At 39.1% G+C, this 23,425-nt stretch overlaps 1 protein-coding gene across 1 annotated transcript in view; it reads left to right on the top strand.

Annotated features, from left to right (window-relative positions):
* The window catches only part of tmem132e (transmembrane protein 132E), a 553,547-nt gene that overhangs the window by 164,822 nt on the left and 365,300 nt on the right, over positions 1 to 23,425 (top strand). Inside the window, exon 2 of the mRNA XM_059973087.1 lies at positions 22,289 to 23,186. Within this exon, the coding sequence (XP_059829070.1) occupies positions 22,289 to 23,186 (898 nt within the window). The remainder of the gene's footprint in view (positions 1 to 22,288; positions 23,187 to 23,425) is intronic.

Below are 23,425 nucleotides of genomic sequence, written 5' to 3'. Positions count from 1 at the left end.
GATATGAGATTTCACCTTCTGTAATGATCAATAGCATTGATCTGTCACATGGTTTCAAGATTCTACATTTAAGCCGCTTCAATATTACTTGAGTTTGTCTTTATTAGTAAGCTAAAACAACACTGCTGACTAGTTTTTCTGACTAATGGTAGGGCAGGAGCAGTGAAGTCAGATTTGCAAGTTCAAAGTAAATTTATTACTCAAGTTCATATATGCCTCTATATACAACCCTGAGATTCATTTTCTTGTGGACCTACTTAGTAAATCCAAGAACCATAAATTAATCAATGAAAGACTGCATCCAACAGGGTGGACAAACAATTAATGTGCAAAAGACAACAAACTGTAAAACTACAAAAGAAAATGAAAGCAATAAATATCGAGAACTTGAGACGAAGGGTCCTTGTAAGTGAGTCCATAGGTTGAGAGAACAGTTCAGTGATGAAATTGAGTCAAGTCATCCCCATTGCTTCAACAGCCTGATGCTTGAGAGTAATAGTTGTGCCTGAACTTGGTGGTATGAGTACTGAGGCTCCTGTAGCACCTTTCTGTTTATAGCAGTTAGAGAGAGCATGACCTGGGCAATGGGAGCCCCTGATGATGGATGCTGTTTTTCTGTGGCAATGCTCCATGTAGATGTTCTCAATGGTGGGGAGGGATTTAGCTGTGATGGACTGGGATTTAGCTGTGATCCACTACTTTTTGTAGAATTTCTATTCAAGGGCATTGGTGTTTTCATACCAGGCTGATATGCAATTAGTCCATATACTCTCCAGCACATTTATATAGAAGTTTGTCAAAGTTTTAGATGTCACGCCGAATTTTAACAAACTTTAAAGTGTTGCCATGCTTTCTTTGTAATTGCACTTACGTATTGAATACGTAAGTATTACGTAAGCTGCAGTCGATAAAGCAGATCCTGGTGTATGCATCTTTGCTGTTCAGGTGTTCTGGAGCTGAGTGAAGAGTCAATGAAATGGCAGATGCTACAGACCTGCTGTGCTAGTAGGCAAATTGGAGTGAATCCAAGTTACTTCTCAGGCAGGAATTGATGCATTTCATCACCAACCTCACAAAACACTTCATCACAGCCCATGTGAAAATGTTTACGGACAGACAGACAAACATACTTTATTGATCCCGGGGAAAAGTGGGTTTCATTACAGTCACACCAACCAAGAATAGTGTAGAAATAGCAATATAAAACCATAAATAATTAAATAATAATAGGTAAATTATGCCAAGTGGAAACAGGTCCAGGACCAACCTGTCCTGTTGTGAAATGTTGAAATAGGGAAATCATTTTACCCTCAAGTCATTCACAGAAATCATGTCTGCCTTTGTATATTTGAATTGAACAGTGTCCTCAGTGCCAAATATCAAGAGGTTGTGAGTTTTAAACTGTAATAAACCTTCCTAGACTCTGGAGTGCATGCTAACATTGCATTTGCTTTCTTAACTATTGACTCAACCTGCAAATTTTCACCCCTGTAAAGATAGATAAAGGCCAAGTTTAATATTTCATCCAAATAGTGACATGTCCAACAGAGCATCATTTCTCAAAGAGAGCTAACAAAGATTATATGTTCAAATTACTGAATTAGGATTTGATTTTAACATCTTGGTCCAAGTGTTGCCATTGAACCAAAACAGTATGTCAAACTGTAGGAGCTTTTAAATGTACATTTTTTGTTGTTTTTTTCTTTTGCAAGTGTAGAGTTTATTTTCTTACATTTTAAGTACTTTAGAAAAAAATGACTATTTATTTCACTTATGTCAAGTTTGTTCCTAGAGCCTTTCCACCCATTATCTATTTTTGTATCTTGATGTAGACGGGGTAGAGTTTGCTATGTGTGTTCAGGAAGGTTTCTTGACACAATATGTAGATAAGCCTACAAGAGGAGAGGCTATACTTGATTTGGTGTTGCAAAATTAACCTGGTCAGCTGGCAGATCTCTCAGTGGGAGAGCATTTTGGAGATAGTGATCATAATTCTGTCTCCTTTACAATAGCATTGGAGAGAGATAGGAACAGACAAGTTAGGAAAGTGTTAAATTGGAATAAGGGGAATTATGAGGCTATCAGGCAGGAAATTGGAGGCTTAAATTGGAAACAGATGTTCTCAGGGAAAAGTACGGAAGAAATGTGGCAAAATATTCAGGGCATATTTGTGTGGAGTTCTGTATAGGTACGTTCCAATGAGACAGGGTAGTTATGGTAGGGTACAGGAACCGTGGTGTACAAAGGCTTTAATAAATCTAGTCAAGAAGAAAAGAAAAGCTCACAAAAGTTTCAGAGAGCTAGGTAATGTTACAGATCTAGAAGATTATAAGGTTAATAGGAAGGAGCTTAAGAAAGAAATTAGGAGAGCCAGAAGGGGCCATGAAAAGGCCTTGGCGGGCAGGATTAAGGAAAACCCCAAGGCATTCTACAAGTATGTGAAGAACAGGAGGATAAGACGTGAAAGAATAAGACCTGTCAAGTGTGACAATGGGAAAGTGTGTATGGAACCAGAGGAAATAGCAGAGGTACTTAATGAATACTTTACTTCAGTATTCACTATGGAAAAGGAACTTGGTGATTGCAGTCATGGCTTTCAGCAGACTGAAAAGTTTGAGCATGTCGATATTAAGAAAGAGGATGTGCTAGAGCTTTTGGAAAGCATCAAGTTGGATAAGTCACCAGGACCAGATGAGATGCATCCCAGGTTACTGTGGGAGGTGAGGGAGAAGATTGCTGAGCCTCTGGCAATGATCTTTGCTTCATCAGTGGGGACAGGAGAGGTTCCGGAGGATTGGAGGGTTGCGGATGTTGTTCCTTTATTCAAGAAAGGGAGTAGCGATAGTCCAGGAAATTATAGACCAGTGAATCTTACTTCAGTGATTGGTAAGTTGATGGAGAAGATCCTGAGAGTCATGCCTTTTGAGCCTGATTGAATTTTTTGAGGATATAACTAAACACATTGATGAAGGAAGAGCAGTTGAAATAGTGTATATGGATTTCAGCAAGGCATTTGATAAGGTACCCCGTGCAAGGCTTATTGAGAAAGTACAGAGGCATGGGATCCAAGGGGACATTGCTTTGTGGATCCAGAGCTGGCTTGTCCACAGAAGGCAAAGAGTGGTTGTAGACAGGTCATGTTCTGCTTGGATGTCGGTCACCAGTGGAGTGCCTCAGGGATCTGTTCTGGGACCCTTACTATTTGTAATTTGTATAAATGACCTGGATGAGAAAGTGGAGGGATGGGTTATTAAGTTTCCTGATGACTCAATGGTTGGAGGTGTTGTGGATAGTGTGGAGGGCTTTCAGAGGTTACAGTGGGACATTGATAGGATGCAAAACTGGACTGAGAAATGGCAGATGGAGTTCAACCCAGATAAGTATGAAGTGCTTTACTTTGGTGGATCAAATATGATGGTAGAATATAGTATTAATGATTAGACTCTTGGCATTGTGGAGGATCAGAGGGATTTTGGGGTCCGAGTACATAGGATGCTCAAAGCAGCTACGCAGGTTGACTCTGTGATTAAGAAGGCGCATGGTGTATTGGCCTTCATCAATCGTGGAATTGAATTTAGGAGCTGAGAGGTAATGTTGCAGCTATATAGGACCCTGGTCAGACCCCATTTGGAGTACTGTGCTCAGTTCTGGTTGCCTTACTGCAGGAAGGATGTGGAAGCCAGAGAAAGGGTGCAGAGGAGATTTACAAGGACATTGCCTGGATTGGGGAGCATGCCTTATGAGAATAGGTTGAGTGAACTTGGCCTTTTCTCCTTGGAGCGTCGGAGGATGAGAGGTGACCTGATAGAGGTGTATAAGATGATGAGAGGCATTGATTGTGTAGATAGTTAGATGCTTTTTCCCAGGGCTGAAATGTTTGCCACAAGAGGACACAGGTTTAAGTTGCTTGGGAGTAGGTACAGAGGAGACGTCAGGGGTAAGTTTTTTTACTCGGAGAGTGGAGAGTGCGTGGAATGTGTTGCCGGCAACAGTGGTGGAGGCAGATACGGTAGGGTCTTTTAAGAGTCTTTTAGATAAGTACATGGAACTTAGTAAAATAGAGGGATATAGGTAATCCTAGTAATTTCTAAGGTAGGGACATGTTTGGAACAACTTTATGGGCTGAAGGCCCTGTATTGTGTTGTAGGTTTTCTATGTTTCTATTAGAGAGGTTCTGAGATTAAAAATTGGTAAGTATTGTTGAATTATACAGGGATGTATTAAGCATCTTGTCACAGGAATGTTAGATTAAAATGTTGACTAAAGCAAAAAGAAAGCTTAATTTAGAAAGTAAATGGATATTAATGTCCAAGGGACTGGGGTGAACATGAAGTTGAAGCTGAATTAAACTGTACGTTCTTCAAGCAATTCAGTAAGCTACGACTAATTTGATGTTGGCGCCCAACTTCATTTTCTTCCCTAACCCACTCTTGATCCTTATAAAAGGGGTGATTGATATGTTCTTGGCCTAAGGTAGAAGGAGTCAATTTTAGAAAACCTAGCTCATTTATATTTCAACATAGTTCCCTCCTACATTTACACACTTAGTCCAGCGGTTGTGGAGCATACGGATCTTGGACCTCCAGAAAGCGTCCACAGATGGGCGATTGATAAGTTTGTGGCCTAAGGTAGAAGGAGTTGAGTTATACAGCTCTCGTTACATGCACATGCGGGTCAATTCTTTGAGTGATTATGCAGTAAGTTTGATGTTAATATCTCCTTTTACCATAGGCCACGGACTTATCAATCACCCCGATGAGCTATTAACTGATGAATGCAGCCTTGGATTACCTGGACAATACTAATAGTTAGGATGCTTTTTTTTTTTAGCACTTAACACAATTATTCCTACAATTCTGATTTTAACAGCTCCAAAACCTTGTCCTCTTTACCTCCCTCTGAAACTGGATCCTTGACTTCTTTACTGGAAAGCCACAGTCTGTGGATCGGAAATTACGTTTGCAGCTTGTTGATGAGCAACACTGGTGCATCTCAAGGGTGCATGATTAGCCCACTGCTCTACTCTCTACACTCATGACTTTGTGGCTAGTTACAGCTCAAATGCCTTATATAAATTTGCTGATGACTCAAATATTGTTGGCAGAATTTCAGATGATGATCAGAAGGCATATAAGAGCAAGATAGATCAGCTAGTTGAGTGGTGTTGCAGTATCAGTCTTGCACTCAATGTCAGTGACACCAAAGAATTGATTGTGCACTTCAGAAAGGATAACATGAGGGAACATGCATCTGTCCACGTTGAGAGTTTGGAAGTGGAAAGAGTGAACAATTTTAAGTTCTTGAGTGTCAACTTCTCTGAGGATCTATCCTGGGCCCAACGTGTCGATACACAAAGAAGGCACAACAGCAGTCATATTTTAATAGAAGATTGAGGAGATTTGGTATGTTACCAATGACACTCACAAATTTCTACAGATGTACAGTAGAGAGCATTCTAACCAGTTGTATCACAGTCTGGTATGGATGTGGGTGGAGTGGGCTACTGCACAGGATTGAAATAAGCTGCAGAAAGTTGTAGACTTAGTCAGCTCCATCATGGGCACTAGCCTCCCCAGCCTTCAGAACATCTTCAAGGAGTGATATCACAAAAAGTCGGCATCCATCATTAAGCACTCCCGTCTCCCAGGACATGCACTCTTCTCATTGCTAACATCAGGGAGTATGTTCAGGAGCACGAAGACACACACAATGCTTCAGGAACAGCTTCTTACCCCACAATCAGATTTCTGAATGGACATTGAACCATGAACTAGACTACATCACTACTTTTTTTTTCTCTTTTTGTACTACTTATATATTTTAACTTTTTACTATGTGTATATATATATATGTTTACTGTAAGTTACAGTTTATTATTTATTGTGATGTACTGCGATATCATCATAAATTTCATAACATATGCCTGTGATATTAAACTTATTCTGTTACTGGTGTTGTTCTTTGCACAAAATTCCTAGAGCAGATACTCTTCAAACTCTGCCTTGGGAATAAATGCACAGGCAAACAATGGTAAAGATTGTTATATTCTCAAAACCTCTTTCAAGAGAAATAACACCCCCACTAACTCCTGGGAATTTCTGGCCTGTTACCAATTAAGGAGAAGCATTTGGGATGATATAAAATACCTTAAGGCTATGCATAAGGCACAGCATCATCATCTTCATAAGTAACCAAGCCACCACCTCCACTGGCCATTCTAAGGAACAATCTGCAGTTCCTGCAGTGGGCTTCATTAGCCACCTCAGCATCCACAAAAACAGCAAATAAATAATTTATCCTTAACCTTTAGGTCAAAGTAAAAATATTAAAGTAAAAATATTAATGTATGAATGGAAAGATTTTATAGAACTTTGAGGTAAAGATTGAAAAGTGATACAAACTTTTCCATCAAATACACAGTAGTTGTATATGCCAAAAATGCAAATTTCTGTTGTACCCATACTGTTAATCTGTGGTAAATTCCATTTCATAAAGACCATGTCAGCCAGCAAATATGGTCAAGATGATATTGCAGACCCATATTTCAACACCTGAAAATACCTGTTCTGGTTAGAGAATAATAGTTGGTCAGTATTTAGGGAATACTTATAGTGCTAATCCTCAGTCTTTTACGTTCACCTAAGAGACATGATTTAATATCTCATTGGAGGGAAAGGTAGTATTTTTGACAGTGCAGCATCTCTGAATACTGCATGAACCAGCTGGATTTTTTAAAGCTGTCTCTAGAGTGGGATAAGGACACATGGCTTGCATCATCATTCTGATGGCATGTGAGTGACTAGATACTTTGTTTCTGTTATGAAACATTCACATTCCAGGGTTTAATGTTCATATACTCTGCCTGATATTTTATTGAAATGCACAAAAGCAGTGGGATGAATATAATAACTGAGCAGAACTATCAGTTGAAGATTCACTGCCTCACTATTTTTATTTTGCTTTCTTCTTGCACTATATATAGATTTCATATTATAATTTATAGTTTCAATGCTCTTCACTTAAGGTTGAAAAAACAAAGATGGGTATGAAAAATAATTAGCAAATACAACTGATGAAAGGATAAAATGTTCTACAAATATATACAAATTAGAAGATAATGAAGGAAGAAGTAGGGTCCTTTAATGTTCAAAAAGGACATAAAAATGGAGTAGAATTTTTGCCCCTTGAAAAGGTTAATCTACTTTAAAACTATTTCCCTGCTGCCTTCCTATGTCTCTTGATTCCTCCAATGCCTTCAGTGACTACAGAAATTCCAAATATTTCCATCATCCAAGTGAAGAAGCCCTAAATGGCCTGCCTCATATTTTTTACATTTTGACCCATAATTCTAGACTCCTCAGCCAGAGAAAGCATCCTTTCTACTATCTTGTCTATTTCTCTAAGAATTTTGTAAATTTCATCATGTTACGTCTCATTTTTTTCTAAATGATGGTTGTTTTGCCCTGTTCAGTCTTTTGCCATGTGATTGACTCATCGTGCATGATATATCTTGTTTGCACTTCCTTTATTTTGTAGGTTGCAACGGGACATTGCTGACTGCAGAGCTGGGTTGAGAAAAGACAGATGGAGTTTAATCTAGACATTTGTGAAGCGATATACTTTGGAAGGTCAAATTTGATGGCAGAGTACAGTTAATGGCAACATTTTTAGCAGGGTGGAAGAAGAGAGGGAGCTTGGAGTCCATGTCCGTAGATCCCTCAAAGTTGCCATGTAAGTTGATAGGGTGTGAAAAAGACATATAGTTTGTTGGCCTTTTTTATTGGGGGGGGTGGGAATGAGATCAAGAGGTGTTACAGCACTATAAAACTTTGGTCAGACCACATTTGGAGTGTTGTGTTCAGTTCTGTTCGCCTCATTATATGAAGGATTTGAAAGCTTTAGCGAGTGTTCAGATGAGATTTACCAAGATTCTGCCTGAATTAGAGAGCATATCTTACTTGGAAAGGTTGGGCTTCAGCTGTTTCACTTTTAGAGAAGGAGGATCAGAGGAAACATGATAGAGGTTATTAGATTATAATGTCAATCTGCCTCTCTACCAGAGGCTTTTAGGTTCAGAACCAGGGAATAACCGTCAAACACAGTTTACTTAAAAGAACATACTGTTTATTAGCAAGCTTGCATTCTCAGTTGAACTATAAGAATCCCTGCTGACAAGAGCGTGGGAAAATCTGCAGCCAAGTGAGCCCAGAATAGTTTGGAGCTGCTGATATACATTGTTATCACTTATTTTGATAAGGGTAGACCAAGAAGCTTCTCATAGAACAAATTTCTTTGTTCATACATTATTCTCACAGCATGACTTGTCAAGCTGCCAATAAGTCAGTTAGGTTTTAGCCCTTTCAATTCTGCATATAATTCCTCAATAAAAGGCCCAGATAGTGTGAGGGACCAGTGTCTTTTTTTCCCCAGTGACAGTGGCAATTTTTAAAGGTGATTGGAGGAAAGTATAAGGGGGATGTCATAAGTAGGTTTTTTAAACGGGGAGATTAATGGTTTAGGCAGATATATTACGGACATTTAAGAAAGTCTTAAATATGCATGTGGATGAAAGAAAATGGATAGCTATATGGGAAGGAGGGGTTAGATTGGTATTGGAATAAATTAAAAAGTCGGCAGGACCTCGTGGGTCAAAGGGTCTGTACTGTTCTATGTTCTACGTTATATTGCAAGCATAACTTATATAAATAAATACACAGAAATTCTGCAGTTCTTCAGCTCTGGTTTCAGCCAGCCTCTACTTATAGAGGTGGAGGATGTAGATAAGCTTCTTAAAACCAGTATTTTAGAATCAGCATCAGGCTTAATATCACTGGCATATGTCATGAAATTTTCGAACTAATTGGTAGCAGTACAATGCAATGCATGATAATATAGCAAAAATAAATTAATTATTGTGAGTATATACTGTATATGTATATTAAATAGATACATTTAAAAATAGTGCAAAAACAAATAATAATAATAAAAAGGTGAGGTAGTGTTTGTGGGTTCAATGTCCTTTTAGGAATCGTATGGCAGAGAGGAAGAAGCTGTTCATGAACTAATACAAGAGGACAGAGAGATGGATAATTCCATGTTGTTGTTAAGGCATATGAGCATGAAATATTGGATGGAAGAAAGGTTGTATAAGAAATTGATCATTGAAGGTGGATAATTTACATAATACAAATTATTTATATAATACAGAATATAGTATTTCTTCCCTAAATCTTTCAACCTTTCTAATAATTTCCTCTCTAATTCTACTGCAGAGGGTTGCAAACTCAGCCAGTTCCATCATGGGTACTAGCCTCCCCACCATCAAGGACTTTTTCAAATGCAGCATCCTTCATTAAGGACCACCACCACCCAGTACATGCCCTCTTTTCATTACTACCATCAAAGTAGAGGTACAGGAGCCTGAGGTGCAGATTCAGTGTTTTAAGAGCAGCTTTCCTCATCTGACATTTGTTGTTCTGCAGCAGCAGACAGTGCAATACATAAAATATACTTATGATTACAATACCAAATGTTCTATATATATTATACATCGGGCTGAAATGGTTGCCACAAGAAGACACGAGTTTAAGCTGCTAGGGTGAAGGTACAGAGGAGATGTCAGGGGTAAATTTTTTACTCAGAGTGGTGAGTGTGTGGAATGGGCTGCTGGCAACAATGGTGGAGGTGGATACGATAGGGTCTTTTACGTGACTTTTAGATAGATAGCTTAGTAAACTAGAGGGCTATAGGTAAGCCTAGTAATTACTAAGGTAGGGACATGTTCGGCACAACTTTGTGGGTCGAAGGGTCTGTGTTGTCCTTTAGGTTTTTTCCTATATGTCAATGATATTAAAACTGATTTTGATTCTGATTCTAATTAAACATTGCAATTGTACCTGTCTCTACCACTTCCTCAGGAAACTTGTTTGACATAACCAATGCCCTCTGTTTTTAAGAAGTTGTCCTCGTATCCTATTTTAATTTTTCTTCTTTTAGCTTAAATATATGTCTTTAGTCTTAGACTTCTCTACTGTAGGAAAATGACTCCAGGAGAGCACGGAGTGACCGCTCTCCACTGAACATTGACGGCTCCTCCGTTGAGATCGTTAAGAGCACCAAATTTCTTGGTGTTCACCTGGTGGAGTATCTCACCTAGTCCCTCAACACCAGCTCCATAGCCAAGAAAGTCCAGCAGCGACTCTACTTTCTGCGAAGGCTGAGGGAAGTCCATCTCCCAACCTCTATCCTCACCACATTCTACGTAGGATGTATCGAGAGCATCCTGAGCAGCTGCATCATTGCCTGGTTTGGGAATTGCATCATTGGATCGCAAGACCCTGCAGCGGATAGTGAGGTCAGCTGAGAAGATCATCAGGGTCTCTGTTCCCTCTATTACAGACATTTACACCACATGCTGCACCCGCAAAGCTAACAGTATTGTGAAGGACCCCACACACCCCTCATACAAACTCTTCTCCCTCTTGCCATCTGGCAAAAGGTACCGAAGCATTCGGGCTCTCACGACCAGACTGTGGTACAGTTTCTTCCATCAAGCCATCAGACTCCTCAATACTCATAGTCTATACTGACAACTACATCATTTATCATTATATTGTAATTTGTCCTCTACTCTGCCTGTTCATTAATTATTGCACTGCCCTGCACTGTTTTGTGCACTTTATGTAGTCCTGTGCAGGTCTGCAGTTTGTGCAGTATTTATGTTGTTTTTATGTAGTCTAGTGTTGTCTCACATAGTCTAGTGTAGTTTAGTGTTGTTTCATGTAGCATCAGGGTCCCGGAGGAACGTTGTTACAGTTTTACTGTGTACTGTACCAGCAGTTTATGGTCGAAATGACAATAAACTTGAATGAATTGACTACGTCTCTCAAAATTTTATATACCTTTATACGGTTACCCTTCAGTCACCTCTACTCCATGGAAACAAAAGTCCAACTAATCCAGTCTCTTTTTTTGCCGTAAGCTCTCTGGTGCCAGTAGCATACTTGTGAATCTTCTCAGCACCCTTTGTGGCTTAATAATATCCTTCCTATTGCTCAATGACTGAAACTACTCAAAGTATTCCGTGTGGTATTGTCAGTATCCTGTACAGTTGTAACATGATGTCTTAACTCTTGTTCTCAGTATCTTCACTGAAGAAGATAAATGTGCCTTGACCATCTTCACTGCCTTGTCACTTGTCTAATAATGACATCTTTTTGTTCATTTGAATGCTATTACACAGACATTCCTAGAGTATAACCTAACTGGTAATAGAAACTCTTGGCTTATTTGTAGGTAGATTATTGGATATATTTTGTAACATTGGAAGGAGGATTCGGTTTGTTTACATTTGCATGAAGAAGTAAAATTTTACAACTGAATTGAAGCATAAGCAAATATATTGACATTAATAATCATAACTAGGACGATAACTTGATGAACCCTTGATTACAGCTATTCAAATGAATCTGTCAGTGCTAAACTCAGATATGATGTCCTGTTTCCTTGCATATCTTTTTTTTTAATGATTGTGGCATATATTAACTTCTCCAATAATGATAATAATAACTTTATGTACATGAGAAATTCTGTGCATGTTGGAAATCCAAAATCCTTTATTTATATACCACCCTTTGTATATTTAAATGCAGACTCAAAGGGCTTTACATATTTTGTAAAGATAAATTAATATAGTCATAAAAACGCAAGACAAAATTAGAAATCATAAGTGAAGACAGTCATTATATAGAATACAATGTAATCAAATATACCAAATTATATAAATGAAATCAATACCAACAGGCATTAAGTAACCCTATAAGAACACAAAACTTAAAAAGTAGGTTTTTAGAATTGTTTTGAAGTGTTCCACAGTATTAGCCTAGAATATCTCAGATAGTAGTGTATTCACGATGTTTGGTGCATAAGAGCAAATGGCCACATAACCAGTTCTTATATGCTTGGCTCCAGGAATGTGAAACAAACCAGTATTTGTGGATCTAAGATTATGATTAGGGATGTAAGGGGATAGACAGTCTAAACTAGATAGAAGAGCAAGATTATTCAGAGCCTTATATACAATTAAGAATATTTTAAAATTGATCTTAAAGGACACAGGTAGCCAGTGTAATGATGCCAAACTTGATGAAATATGCTCAGATTTTTTTGGGCTTAAGTTTCTTGCTGCTGCATTTTGAACAAGTTGCAGCCATTGTATACCTTAGGCAGTCCTGAAAAGAATGCATTACAGTAAGTCAATAGTACAGTGCATTATTCTTAAAGTATAAGAATATGTACAGCATTTATGAGGGAATATTGGATAGATATTATGATGCTGATGTAAACACAGGAATGTTTGACGTGTTTATTTTGTATTTCAGTATTGACAATTTCAACAAACTGTTAAAAAATTTCTATAATTTTTAGTTGGAATGTAGTAATCGAATCTGTGTAACTACAAAGGAGGTTTTTATTTGACTTGAATAGATGTCATCTATATACTACCAAAACTCTCATGCTCTGTCTGTCTGTGACTTCCAGTTAGCGCAAACGATGCATTACAGTGGCACTGCTTTTGGCTAAATCGACTTAAAATATGCTAATTTACAGAATGCAGGCAAAGTTCAGGGTTATATATTTGTATAAAATTGTTCACTAGCCAAAATCAACTGTCCTGTTTTCACCTGAGAGCCGATCCGCCATCATGAAAATCAGGATGCGGCACCAAGATGCATGCTCATGGCCAGCCTCAGCAGTGACACCAAGTGGAGCAAAAGGGCAGGGTAGCTCTATTTGCGGATGAAAGGACTGCACGTCTCCAGAATGACAACGAGAGGCACACCCTTATGCCTTGGCAGATCAGCCAGAATTGATGCCATCAAAAGTGTCCTTCGTTAAATGAGGAGGAGCTATATTTGCCTTGCTACGCATCGTTCTTCTTTAATAAACTGAGATTTTCTTCTTCAATTTCCAAAGCAAAGCGATACCAATAGCATTCAGGGAAATGTAATGTTCATTCTGGTCACATCAGGCTGCACTACCCTTCTTTCAAACGGTGCCCCAACAGGTCACCCTGTTGTCTAGTGATAAAATAAAGCAAAGTCCAGGATAACATGGCAACAGCAGCTAGCAAGACCATGAGTGCTGAAAAACTAAGCTTAATGTGAAGATGTGGAATGTCAGTAAACAAGATTAGCTATAATGGAAAGTTCAAAGGTGTGGAGAGAATATTGAGTGCAGAATTCACAAGGCATTCAGAAGATTGTTAGTTATGCACTTAATTTATAAACAACAAATGTACTCCAGTTGAGTGAGGAAGTTGCAAATGTAGGATGGATTTCCAAAGGGCTTATTTTGGGGATACTTGGAGAAGAGGAAATCAATTGATATGTGGGCATTGTAAAGTCTACAATTAAAAATAAACCCTACTGCTCAGTGCTAGGATTCACATTAAAGATCGATGGCGTTTGATATCTTGAAAATTAAACGCATGCAAATCCAATTTTCAGTGATTCTATTTAAGTCCAAAACCTATGGTTCTGAATCTTGAATGTAATAGCAGCTAAACATTACCAGATGCTGTACCTACCCTCTGGGTAAAAAAATGTTTCTCGCCATCTCAGTTGAATCCATTAATGACATTAGAGTTAGTGGAATTTTGCCACTGAGATGAGCAGAATCTTTGCATCAACTATCTAATAGCCCTAAGATATAGGCACTTGGATCCATGGGATTTGGTATGTCTTCGTCGTGTTAATAGTCCCAAATACTTTCCAAAATAATAATTAGCACATTCCTTCCATCCTATTTTTCATATTCCTCTTTTGTGAAGATGCACACAGTTCTTGTTGAATGTCTCAAACGTTGCTATATTTCTGAGTATAATTACTGTGTTTCTAGGAGACCCTGTTTATCTTTACATATACATTTAGAAATGCACAGCTTTTATTGTTCATGCTAGTTTAGCTTTTATTGCATTTTGTTACTCTTTTTATTTGTTTATATATCATCACCAGTTTCTGTTATCTCTTTGGATATATAGGCTTACTACACTTGTAACAAAATAATGAAAGCCTCCTATTGTCAACACTTTAGTTAGTCAGAAATTAATATCTTTTGCTTTTCTCAATTTCTGAAGAGAATAACAATTATAGTGAATTATGAAGTATTCTTTAACTTTGTTCCAGTTTAAACATTAACCTTTTGATCTATTTTCCTTATTATTTCTCAGTTTATCCCTCATACCAATGTAAATGTCTTTAGTTAGATTTTAGGTTTGAACAAGTCTGCAAGTAACATTCGAGATCCCAAGCATACAAAGATAATTTGTGTTCTGCTTGTTGCTTCAAATTAATTCTTTAAGCATATTTCAATTTGGTTTATCAATGTGTTCTTTGAAGTTCTTCATTACTATTACATTACTTTTATACACTATATATTACAGGTTTCAATATTTTAATTAGTATTCTGTCTGACAATGTAGTGAATATGGAGGTCCTATCAACATTAACCAGGTTTTCTGTTTCTTGTCACCTATTCTTTGCACCCATAATAATTAGCTAATAATTTCCAGTCATCATTCTTTACTGTTACTCATGCATCATTATCATATCCTGGGACAGTTAGTTGCTGACAATGGTCATCGTGCAACCATATCTCCTCTCTCCCTGTATTTACAAATCATTTTATGAATATTTTTACTTAAGCCAGAAACCGAAACGTTGCCTGGAACAGGGTGAAGCAGCTGGATTAAGGAAAACCTTACCTATTGATTATTGCTTTCATTATCCTTTATTACATGGCCAACACATTGCAAATCCAGAGCTGAATGTGCTATTCCAAAGTGACACTTTGTGGATAGAGTGAGTCTACATGTGACCTCATAATCTTAGTAACTCCCCCCCCTTTCCCCTTTATGTCTCCCACTCTCCATTATCTCTCCCCATTATCTTTCCCCACTCTCCCCCTACCTCTCCCCCACCTGTCTCTCCCCCTCTCCCCATTCTCCCCACTTCCCCCACTCTACCCCTCTCTTCCCCTTCTCTCCCTCTCTCCCCCCTTCCCTTGCCTACCTCCTCTCTCCGCCATCTTTTTCCCCCTCTCTCACCCCCTCCCTCCAAGTTGGATGAGTCCATTCAATGCCTGGAAAATGCTCTTCATGCTCCTCATCAGCCTACCCTCCACCTCTCTGTGCAATACAGCACTTACTAACCGAGAATGGACTCAACCAAATAAACATGGTCCTAATCACTGCCATCCTGGGCTGAGAGACCCCTATTGAGATTGCTAATGGGGCTGCTCGGTTACTATCCATCACTGCAAGTGCTAGCCTCACATGTTGGACAAAATTCAAAAAGAACGTTTATTCTTTAAAATCATGATCTCGCATGGACTAGCAACCTCTTGTGGAAACCTAGGGTTCCACGGAGCCCTGGTTGAGAAACCATGGCCTACAGAGAGGAGATGGAAGAACTTGAGGCCTGGTGATAGGCAAATAACCTCTTCCTCAATGTCAACAAGATAATGGTGATGATTATCGACCAGGGGAATTCGCACCACTCATTGATCTTTACATTGGTGGCACAATAGAGGAAACCGCAAACAGTTTCAAACTCTTGGGAGTGCACATCTCGCACGACTTCTTATGGTCCCAGAACACATTTTACACAATCAGGAAAACTCACCTGTGCCTCTGTTTTTCTGAGGAGGCAGAAGGGAGTAGGACTATGTGCATCTATACTCACATAATTCTAATGACATACAGTAGAGAGCATCCTAACAAGCTGCATCATTGCATGCTATGGAAACTGCACTGCAGTGGGCAGGAAGGCTCTATGCCGGGCCCAAAACATTGACTATTTATTCATTTCCATTGATGCTACCTGGCCTGCTGAGTTCCTCCAGCATTTCGTGTGTGTTGTTCTGGATTGTCACATCTGCAGAATCTCGTGTTTACCAGTTAATATAGCAGTTGACTTAACTAGATTGTACAGAAAAAGTTGATAAGATTTATTCAAGTAATTTAGAATTATCATGCTGTTATTAACCTGACTTTTGTATAATATATTTAAAACAAGTTATTCAACTCAAATCAATTGACAATGAATTAAAGTACGAGAACGTTACATGGCTGAAATGATGCATCCCACTACAGGTTTTGGTCTATCTTTGTTATGCATTTGCTTTTATTGCTTTGAAAACAACGTGGCCAAGAGATAACTAGTGCTGTTCTGCTATTCAAAGTTCAGGGAAAAATTTATCAGAGTACATGCATGACACCATGTACAACCCTGAGATTCTTTTTCTGCAGGTATACTTAGCAAATTTATAGAACAGTAACTAAACTATAAACATCAGGAACTGTAAACGAACTGTGCAAATGCATATATAAATAAATAATGAGTATGAAATAACAATATAACGCCCATCAATATAGCATTATAACAGAGTGTAGCTATCTCCTTTTGTTCAAGAGCCTGATGGTTGAGGGGTGCTAACTGTTCTTGAACCTGGTGGTGTGAGGTTTGAGGCAACCTGATGGCAGCAGCGAGAAAAGAGCATGGGCTAGGTGGTAAGGTATTAACAGATCAAACCAAAATCTATCTATGGGATTGTCAATTTTGATAAATTCAATCCCAGTTCTAGTGTGAATAAGACAATAAAATATCGGAGTAGACATCACTATTCAATCATGGGCTGATCCAATTCTTCCAGTCATCCCCACTCCCCTGCCTTCTCCCCATACCTTTTGATGCCCTGACTTATCAAGAACATATCTACCTCTGCCTCAAGTACACCCAATGACTTGGTCTCCACAGCCGCTCGTGGCAACAACTTCCACAGATTTACCACACTCTAACTAAAGTAATTTCTCTGCATCTCTGTTCTAAGTGGACGTCCTTCAATCCTGAAGTCATTCCCTCTTGTCCTAGACTCCCCTACCATGGGAAATAATTTTGCCACATCTAATCTGTTCCGACCTTTTAACATTCGGAATGTATCTATGAGATTCCCCCCCCCCCCCACCCCCTCATTCTCCTGAACTCCAGGGAACACAGTCCAAGAGCTGCCAGACGTTTCTCATACAGTAACCCTTTCATTCCTGGAATCATTTGTGAATCTTCTGTGAACTTTCTCCAATGTCAGAATGATCTTTGTGTACAAGATGTGGTCACAATATTACCTCCAACCTTGGTTTAACATCTGACTAGTTACAGGGAAACAAAACTTTTCCTAGTTTTTATTTCATTGTTGTGGATCTGGGTGTCATAGGTAAAGTCAGCATTAATTGCTTATTTCTAGTTGCTGTTGAGAAAGGTGCTTGTGAATTGCCTTCTTGGAACAACAGCTATCCTTTTGTCAAAGATACTCCCCAAAATTGTTAGGTAGGCAGTTTCAGGTTAGAATTGCAATGATGAAACACCACTGATATATTTTCCAAAACAGCATTGTGCAAATTGGCGGAAAAGCTGCATATGATTATCTAATATCTAATATCTAATTATTAGATATTATCTAATATCTCTTCGTGGTATAGGTGTTATCAGAGTAGTCTAAGCTAGTAATTGCAGTACAGTTTGTAGATGGTACAGAATGCACCCATGCTTTGCCCTGCATAGTGTCAAACTACTTGAGAGCTGTTGAAACTGCACCCATTCAGTCAAATGGAAAGAATTCCATCACACTTCTTACTTGTGCTTTGGACTGTCAGTGACTGATTCACAGAATGTTATCTAGCCTATGCTTTACTTTTTTTATCTAGACTATTTAATGCTATCAATTTATTGCCAGTGGTGAAACTCAGGATATTGATGGTAGAGGCCTTCATTATAGTAATTCCATTAATGTCAAAACTGGATTGTTAGGCGCTTTCAGTTGGAAACGGTCACTGCTGACACTTTTGTGGTTCTAATTTTATCTGTTACATGTGAGCCTATGACTGAATATTGTTTTAAGTCTAGCTGCATGCAGGCATAGTTTATTCTTTTGCTGAGGAGTTGTGAATGGAATTGTGTGTTGCGCAACCATCAGTAAATATCCGCCCTTCAGGATGGAAGAAAGGCCATTAGCAAGGCAGGTGAAAATGTTTGCACCTGGGTCACTGCCATGAGGAAGTCTTATAGTGATATCCTGGGATTGAGGTGGTTGATCTTCAACATTGCCAGTCACTTTTCTTTGGGTAAAGTCTGACTTCATTTGTTTTTTCTATGTTTGGACTAAAATTTTGACAAGAGCTGGAGTGGTCCTGGCTAAACCCAAACTGGACATTGATGAACAGATCACTACTGTGTAAATACTGCTTTATAGCTCATCACTTTACTGATGACTGAGAACAGATTAGAGGTGTAATTAGATAGATTGGATTTGTCCTGCCTTTTGTGAGCTGCCACACCCAGCCAATTTTCTACATCATTTGTTTGATGCTGATTGTACTGAAACAGCCTGGCTAGTGTCACATTTAGTTTTAAAGGTCTTCAGATATATAGTTGGGATGTTGCATGGTCCCTAGCTTTTTGTATACACAATGCTGCTAGTCATTTCTTCATATCTCTTGGAATGAACTGAATTGGCTGAAGACAAACATGAGGAAATCTGCAGATGCTGGAAATTCAAGCAACACACACAAAAAATGCTGGTGAAACGCAGCAGGTCAAGCAGCATCTACAAGGAGAAGCGCTGTCGATGTTTAGGGCCGAGACCCTTTGTCAGGACTAACTGAAAGGAAAGATAGTAAGAGATTTGAAAGTAGGAGGGGGAGGAGGAAATGCGAAATGATAGGAGAAGACTGGAGGGGGTGGGGTGAAGCTGAGAGCCGGAAAGGTGATTGGCAAAAGGGGTACAGAGCTAGAGAAGGGAAAGAATCATGGGATGGGAGGCCTATGGAGAAAGAAAGGGGAGGGGAGCACCAGAGGGAGATGGGGAACAGGCAGAGTGATGGGCAGAGAGGAAAAAAAGGAGGAAGGGCAAAAAGCTAAAGATATCAGGGATGGGGTAAGAAGGGGAGGAGGGGCTTTAACGGAAGTTAGAGAAGTTAATGTTCATGCCATCAGGTTGGAGGCTATCCAGCTGGTATATAAAGTGTTGTTCCTCCAACCTGAGTGTGGCTTCATCTTGACAGTAGAGGAAGCAACAACACCTTATATACCGGCTGGGTAGCCTCCAACCTGATGGCCCTCCTCCCCTTCTTACTCCATGCCTGATATATTTAGCTTTCTCTCCCTCCTTTTTTCTGTCTTTCTGCCCATCACCCTGCCTGTTCTCCATCTTCCTCTGGTGCTCCCCTCCCCCTTTCTTTCTCCCTAGGCTTCCCGTCCCATGATACTTTCCCTTCTCTAGCTCTGTATCCCTTTAGCCAATCACCTTTCTGGCTCTCAGTTTCACCCCACTCCCTCTGGTCTTCTCCTATCATTTTGCATTTTTCCCTCCCCCTCCTACTTTCAAATCTCTTACCATCTTTCCTTTCAGTTAGTCCTGACGAAGGGTCTCAGCCCGAAACGTCTACAGCGCTTCTCCTTATAGATGCTGCCTGACCTGCTGCGTTCCACCAGCCTTTTGTGTGAATTGGCTGAAGAATTGCTTTTGTGAAGCTGGTAATCTCAAAAGGAAGCAAAACTGGATTATCTATTTGGCACTCCATACTGACCATGGTTGCTTATGCTCAGCTTTCTTTATAGCATTTACATTCATGGCCCCACCAACCTTGAGAATGGGATATTCTTGGAACATCCTCCTGTCAAGTGTCCACCATCATTTGTGACCAGAGGTTCAAAGGTTCATTTTATTGTCAAAGTATGCATGTACAATCCAACTCGGATATTTGTCTACTTCAGATAGCCATTAAATAAGAAAGACCGTGGTTGTTGCTGAAAGAAAAGTCTTCAACTTCCCCCACCCGATCATGAAAAAGTAAAGAAACAAAACTCACAGACCCCCTCCCTGAAGCAAAAAACAATGACGATAACAATCCCAACCATCTTACCCACTGAAAAAAAACAGCAACAGCAACAATCCCCAACCATCTCACCTGCAGAAAAAAAGTTATAATACCAATCCCTGACCCCCTTCACTCGCAGAAAAGATCAGCAAGTTGTGCCAAATGCCCAATCTCCCCACACACAAAAAGTTAATGGATCACCTACCTGCCAACTCGTTCATGAGAAAGAAAACACAGAAAAACTGAGGGAAACCAATATAAAGTACAGTCCAATAATTACATAAATCTCAGAATATCAGAAACGTATTTTTGTCTGTATACAAGGAAAGCAGCCGCAAAAGCTTAGTCCTGTAAAGAGTGACTGCTGACCCAGGTCTGAATGCTGCCCATACGGAGCCAAATGTGCTGATCTGGCTGGTGCCTGTCTTCGTCGGGAGCCATCACTGACCACTTCCGCATTCACCTTGATGCTTCAATCTTCCTTGCTGCTTAGAGATGAAGTTGTTCATGACCCCATGCCTTGCCTCTGGTGTTTCCATGAGTCAGCTTGCGTTCTCGGCCCTTTTCTGCCCCCCTCTCTGTAATCTCCATGAGGCAGCTTTCTGGGCACAGCATAGTGCTGGATCCTTCGATCAAGTTCCAAATACAAAGAAGACAAAAAGAACAAGCAGAAGGTGTACAAATAGTGAAATAATTGGAGAGATTTGCTATCTGGAAGATGTTGCCCGAGAAATCATTAGTTGCTGGCTCTTTCTTGATCAGAAGACTATATTTAATTTAGCAGTCAGACTTTAGAGTTTTAATTTGATGTTCTAGGTGTGAAATCAATTAGGTCTGTCTTTTGTGTGCTTCTTTTGTGATTTAAAATACATGTAGTCCTGTTTTTCAGATTTGATAAATTAGCATCTCATTTTGTTGAACAAGTTCTTGTCATTATGCGGGGATCTGCTTGACATTCATGATGTGGCTAGCTCCTGTAGATACATGATCATATGTTTTTGTATTTTTTTTATAAGTACAGCTTGAATACTCCTATAAATATAACATTTATACCATATGACCAGAAATAATAAGACATTTTCAAGATTTTAATAACATCTGTTGTTCAGCATTTAGTTGTATACAGAATGGAAATTAATAGGATTAAAAAGCTGTGCTGCCAAAGCAGAAACCTAAGTATCCAACATGCTAGACAATGTGAGGTGTAACCTGTGCCAGAAATACACCATAGAAAGTATCTTTACATTGTATTTGGGTGTCCATGGAACCAATGAATTGTCCAAAGTTCAGACCAAATTCCATATGCATCCCATCTGATTCCACATTTGTTTTTTTCCAGATTGCATTCTCTATCCCACTACCCTCTTCTGAAGCTGGCAAACTGGCTACAGGAGCACTGACAGCATTGTAGGTTATTGACAGAAAATGAAATTGAGATTAGTAAGCCAATTCATTGGGTTTGTGCTACAGTTTCTTGAGTAAAGTTTAAATGATTTTGGAAGTACATTAGAGGAAATGCTAAACAAAATTCTGCTGCGAGATTTCAGAAATATGATGTTTAGAAGTTTCAGTCCATTTTTATCAAAGAATGCATAAATTATACAACCTTGAGATTTGTTAAGCTTACAGGCAGTTACAAAGCAAGGAACCCAAAAGAACCCAATTTAAAAAAATATAAGACCTACCTGCCTCCCCCCCCCACCCCCCATGCTCATGGAGAAAGATGTAAAAAACACAAAATATATCATATAAACAATAGAAGTGTGCAACCACAACAGCATGTAGAGCAATCCACTTTCATACCTGGGTATCGGAACTCCTCTGCCCTGTTTTCTCCCCTCCAAGTCATTTACTCCAACTAGCAAGGCTCCAACTCCCAAGTGTGTTGATTTTGCAGGGCACAACCCGCGAATTTGCTTTGCTTCACTCACTTCTTCATTGCTTATACTGATGGTTTACTTCAAAAAAGTGTTATTAAGAATGATTTTAATAGAATTCCTTTGCTTTTGAACTATCTATAAACTGTTGCACGTCTTTGGTAGCATAATCTTAAACCTGAAGTTTAAGTAGTTCTTTACGGTAAGGTCTGTGAGTTGCACTTCTTATCACAGAATTTTGAATAAAAAAAGTTCTATCTTACCAGATCACTTTTGTTAATTTGGTCGGAACAGATTTTACTCAGTAATTTAGAAAAGTTTCCGAGTTGCATGTTGTGTCCATATGTTTTATTTTTTTGTGAGTTTAAACTAATTGATGTGCCAATTGCATGTGGTTATAACATGAGGTTGTACTATTGAGAAGTATTTAACATTGAACATTACTTTGATAATCAGTTTTCTCTCTTTTTTTTTGCAGTTAACAGCAAAGTGTTGCCTACAAGTTCAGAAAGATTGAAGAGCTTCCATACATCGTCAACTTACCTTCCTGTGAATTACGAACTCTCAAATGTACAGCTAGCCTTTTTCCTAAATAAAGTGAAACCAGATCCACAATGGAACATTACCAGCACAGTTCAACGCCTGGAACACTTTGTTGTATTTCAAACAAAGGAACTACCATTGGTGAATGCAACATTAGGACCTTTCTCCATGGATCGGACACTCCCAAAAGATGTGCTTCAGCCCACCAGTACATTGGAAGTACCAAACCGATTCACAATGAACTGGAAAGTGAGAGCCTTTATTATCCAGCAGAGAATTCCCTTTAACCAACCACTTGTCCAGGTTTTGTTCTACGTAGCAGGTCGAGATTGGGATGATTTTGATGTTGTGGATAAATTGCCCTGTGTTAGACTTCACGTTTTTCAAGATATGCGGGATATTAAGAGCTCCTGCAGGCTAAGAGGAATCCTAGCCATGTGCCTAGTTCAAATTGACTTGCCTCTTGCCTGGTTTAGTTCTCCTATCTCAGATCTGGGAAGAAAGAAATCTGTGGATAATTTGGATATTGTCAGCGAAAATCTTCAAGTTGAACTCTACTACACCTTGCATCCTCCAGATGAAAATGGGGAATGCAGTGATGTAAATTCTCGTAAAGGAAACAGTATTAGAAAGGATGGTTCTAACCAGCAGCCTCTGCTACGTATAGGCAGCATCAATTTGTATCAACCTCCTCAAGATCAGTTAATTCAGGAGCATAGGCTTGATGGCAATATATTTATTCGCTTACCAGAAAGACCACTCAAACCTGGGGAGATCCTTAGTATTTCTGTTTTTCTAACACCAAATTCAACAGTGGAGCAATTCACGTTGAGGTATGTAATATATGCTTTTTTCTTATTTCAATAGACAATTAAACAAACTTGCAGAAAGATTTAGAAACTGTTTGCTAATCATTACAGATGTATGTAAATCACTTGGGTTTCCTGAAACTGTACTCAGTATATCAAAATGTAAAGGTTAGTTTCCTCTAGTTTTCCAACTGAAGTTAAATTTGTAGTATCATTACTGTTGTTATGTGCCAATTTGTATCCTATCGTCAATTATACCTTCA

The sequence above is a fragment of the Hypanus sabinus genome, chromosome 6 (genome assembly GCF_030144855.1).
Source record: "Hypanus sabinus isolate sHypSab1 chromosome 6, sHypSab1.hap1, whole genome shotgun sequence".
In the NCBI taxonomy this organism is placed as follows: domain Eukaryota; kingdom Metazoa; phylum Chordata; class Chondrichthyes; order Myliobatiformes; family Dasyatidae; genus Hypanus; species Hypanus sabinus.
Note: the sequence above shows the minus strand (reverse complement) of the source record. Positions and strands in the feature narration are given on the sequence as shown.